This window comes from Limulus polyphemus, unplaced genomic scaffold, assembly GCF_000517525.1.
Source record: "Limulus polyphemus unplaced genomic scaffold, Limulus_polyphemus-2.1.2 Scaffold1773, whole genome shotgun sequence".
Classification (NCBI taxonomy): Eukaryota; Metazoa; Arthropoda; class Merostomata; order Xiphosura; family Limulidae; genus Limulus; species Limulus polyphemus.
In genome coordinates this window covers 159,708-163,358 of record NW_013667383.1, presented here as the reverse complement: position 1 = coordinate 163,358, position 3,651 = coordinate 159,708, and the positions used below count along the sequence as shown (strand labels likewise).

Here is a 3,651-nt window from a genome sequence, read left to right as displayed (position 1 = left end):
TGTTCCACGACAGCATATATATATATATATATATATAAACACTGTATATAAAATTTCAGAAGACGGTAAAGCATGTGCGATTCATCACTATTTTCTCACATCTACTTATTTCACAAATTCATGTTATGATTCATTAAATAGATCATATCGGGTTAACTTTCTGCTTTTGTACGTTTGTTTTTTGAATTTCGCGCAAAGCTACACGAGGGATATCTGCGCTAGCCGTCCTAATTTAGCAGTGTAAGACTAGAGGGAAGGCAGCTAGTCATCACCACCCACCGCCAACTCTTGGGCTACTCTTTTACCAACGAATAGTGGGATTGACCGGCACATTATAACGCTCCATGGCTGAAAGGGCGAGCATGTTTGGTGTGACGGGGATTCGAACCCGCGACCCTCAGATTGCGAGTCGAGTGTCTTAACCACCTGGCCATGCCGGGCCACTTTTGTACGTAATACAGCACAAACCACAAAAAAAAAAACTTTTAGATTTTTTCTGCCCGTACAGTTCAATGACTATACTTACCCTTCAAATAGCTAACAGTACATAACAGATACGAAATTTAGCGTTGTGTGATTTCTAACACTCTGTTTTCAATTAATAATAACTGTACAAGTGACATTAAAAAATCGTCACTCCTTTTGCTACTACTCAATTGTTTTGTTTTTTCGTGTTATTTTGTCTTTTCATGTTATTTTTTATCCTAACCTTTTCTGCTTATGCCTATCTTTCTTATGGACGAAATATTGAAATGGCAAAAAAAAACAAAAAAAACTTGAGGGATTTGCTAGTTTTTCAGATATTTTATTGTAATATATCCCACCTGGTACGTTCTTAAGATTTTACATGCACAACTTATCACACCAGAAGTTTGGAAGTTATTACCTAACGTAATATAAACATGCTTACCAAAGTCACTTGTGCAGAATTTCTGCAATAATTCGTCTTCTGTACAAGGGCGACATTCTGAAAGAAAACAAAAAGCTTTACAATAGTGACATTACAAAAAATAATAAGTAGGCATAATCTTGAGACGTGCAACAAATTGGAGTTCATTTTTAAATTTATTAAGGTTTGTTTGTTTGTTTTTAATTATGCACAAAGCTACACAAGGGCTATCTGTGCTCTGCCCACCACGGGTATCGAAACCCGGATTCTAGCGTTGTAAGTCCGCAGACATACCGCTGTATCACGGGGGGGGGCAATTTATTAAGGATTAAAGTGTTTATCATGAATAGAATTTTGGCTGTGTTTATAGCTAACATATACACTAATTATTGGATTCCGATAGCATAATAATAACCAATGGAAGTTTCGAATGATCTTTATCTGAAAAGATCGATTACATATGTGAATATTACCCACAAAATCACTTATGGCAAAAGCCTAGGGAATCAATTGAATAACAATCCTTTTTATTGAAACCAACAAGAGATGGCGCTGTAAGAATGGATCGTACTTTACTTATCCTGGTATAATTTGTCAGGAATAAGAATTTCAAATAAATGAATACAAGCTGGCTAAAACTGTTTTCCTAACTGGATTCAGTTTACACAATAACACTTAACATTTCTCTTCTAATTAATCATTAGTAAACATTAGAATATGTTTAAAAAAGTAATTGTTTTTGTATTTGGTTGTTGTTAAGCGCAAAGTTACCACAATGGCTTCTCTGTGCTCTACCCACCGCTGCTATCAAAACCAAATTTTTTAGCGTTATAAAGTTTCAGACTTACCGCTGAGCCAAAGGTAGGGAGGAGGTAAAAGTAATTGTAACTATCTCAGCTTGTGTAAGAAGTTATCGTAACCATTATGGCGTAAAATATACAAGTAGTTCTTTTACAGGCAAGTTCCAAAACTATCAGCAATTATCCATAATAATTATATATCAAAACAACTATTAACTACCGAGGAGTCAGATTAAAAGCAGAGAAATCAGGCCACAGTTGTCACTGATATTTTTAAAAGCCGATCTGCAATGGTTAGTTATTAGTACTATTGAAACTAGTGGGCAGTGGTTACCTGTGGTTTTGAAATCGGCCGACAGTTGGAAAACCACCACTAAACACTGAGGAGTCTGTTTCAAAACCACTGCAAGGCCGATTTCAAAACAGCCATCAACCCTTGAAGCTTATGCGTTACTAACCAGTAACGCATGTTTTGAAACTAAAGGTAACCACTGTAGTCTTATTTGAAATTAATCACTGAAACATATTTTTAAATTACTGATGGCTAAAGCTGTTGAAGTGCTTGTAGATTACCAAATGTTAAAATCAATTTTAGTTTTATTAATATATATATTTATATAGAGAGAAAGATTGAGTATATTAAAACGATTTTGGCGTCTCACTATGTTTTTACAGCCCACGTCGACACGTCCAGTCACGCTTTATCTGACGACCGTGCATTTTGACGATAGCCCTGCAGCGTAGTTTTTATCGAAAATGCTCTGTCGTAAGGCTGTCGCGCCTAAAGCACACCTCTCCTCCCTGCAGGCTGCACACAGGCCATCTAGTGTACGAGGATGATGGTTTCACAGCGCCCGTTTCAACAGTCCGATCACACAGACATCTACAGCCCTTGACCACTATGTCTTCGTATGGAGTAGCAAAAATTCCCCGTTTCATTCTTCAGTTGTTTGAGGTATGTGACGCAGTTTTAAGTAACATTTCAGTTTATTTTAATTGTGAAGGCTATCATAAACTTTGGTACTACTATAACTACTTAAGAATCCCCACATATTCAACAATTGTAGTGGATTATTTCGGAAATAAAGTATCTGACCTATTATCATAGATTGTATGTTAACTATTTCAAACTTTTATGAAAACATTATCTGGATGATTGTTCATTTCGTATTTTGTGATATTTTACATAACTTTGATAGTTTTTTTCATCTACTCCCGATATATATATATTTATGTATATATCTCGATCTCCTCCTTTTTGCCCCCTAGTGGCACAGCGGTATGTCTGCGGACTTATAATTCTATAAACCGGGTTTCGATACTCGTGGTGGGCAGAGCACAGATAGCCCATTGTGTAACTTTGTGCTTAACTACAAACAAACAATCCTCCCTTTTGCACGTAAAAGGAATGTTAAAACGGTTTTCACTTCTGGATATTTTGGTTGCATATTAGGATAAACATTTAAATATAACCACCAATGCTCACAAATATTTAGAATATTACTGTATCCACCCTAAACACACAGTTAACAATTCCTTCTAATTTGTCTGAAATATTATATGCTTTAGCACCTAACCTTGGGCTAAGAGATAAAAAATGCACTGAAAATGTAATTACCAGAAGTTTGGAAAGTAAGTCAGAAAGGTAAATATAAGATATTCTTCCGCTTGTTATTATCCATTGTTCAAGTATGAGCATAAATTTCAAATGTATTGAAATACTGAACAACAACTTAAAAAAGAAGGTATGAAGCCAACTGTAAATAATAATAAATTCTTTGAACGTAAACCGATCTTACCTTTAAAACCTTTTATAGATTACAGAGTACAAAAATTACCTCAAGAATGTATGACGGAATTTACCAATGCGAAGTAAACCGATCTTATCTCTAAAACCTTTTATAGATTACAGAGTACAAAAATTACCTCAAGAATGTATGACGGAGTTTACCCATGCGAAGT

The 3,651-nt window shown here is 35.3% G+C and overlaps 1 protein-coding gene across 1 annotated transcript in view; it reads right to left on the bottom strand.

The window, feature by feature from the left end:
• The window catches only part of LOC106464898 (meteorin-like protein), a 31,631-nt gene that overhangs the window by 3,507 nt on the left and 24,473 nt on the right, over positions 1-3,651 (bottom strand). The window contains exon 3 of the mRNA XM_013925069.2: positions 911-967. Within this exon, the coding sequence (XP_013780523.1) occupies positions 911-967 (57 nt within the window). The remainder of the gene's footprint in view (positions 1-910; positions 968-3,651) is intronic.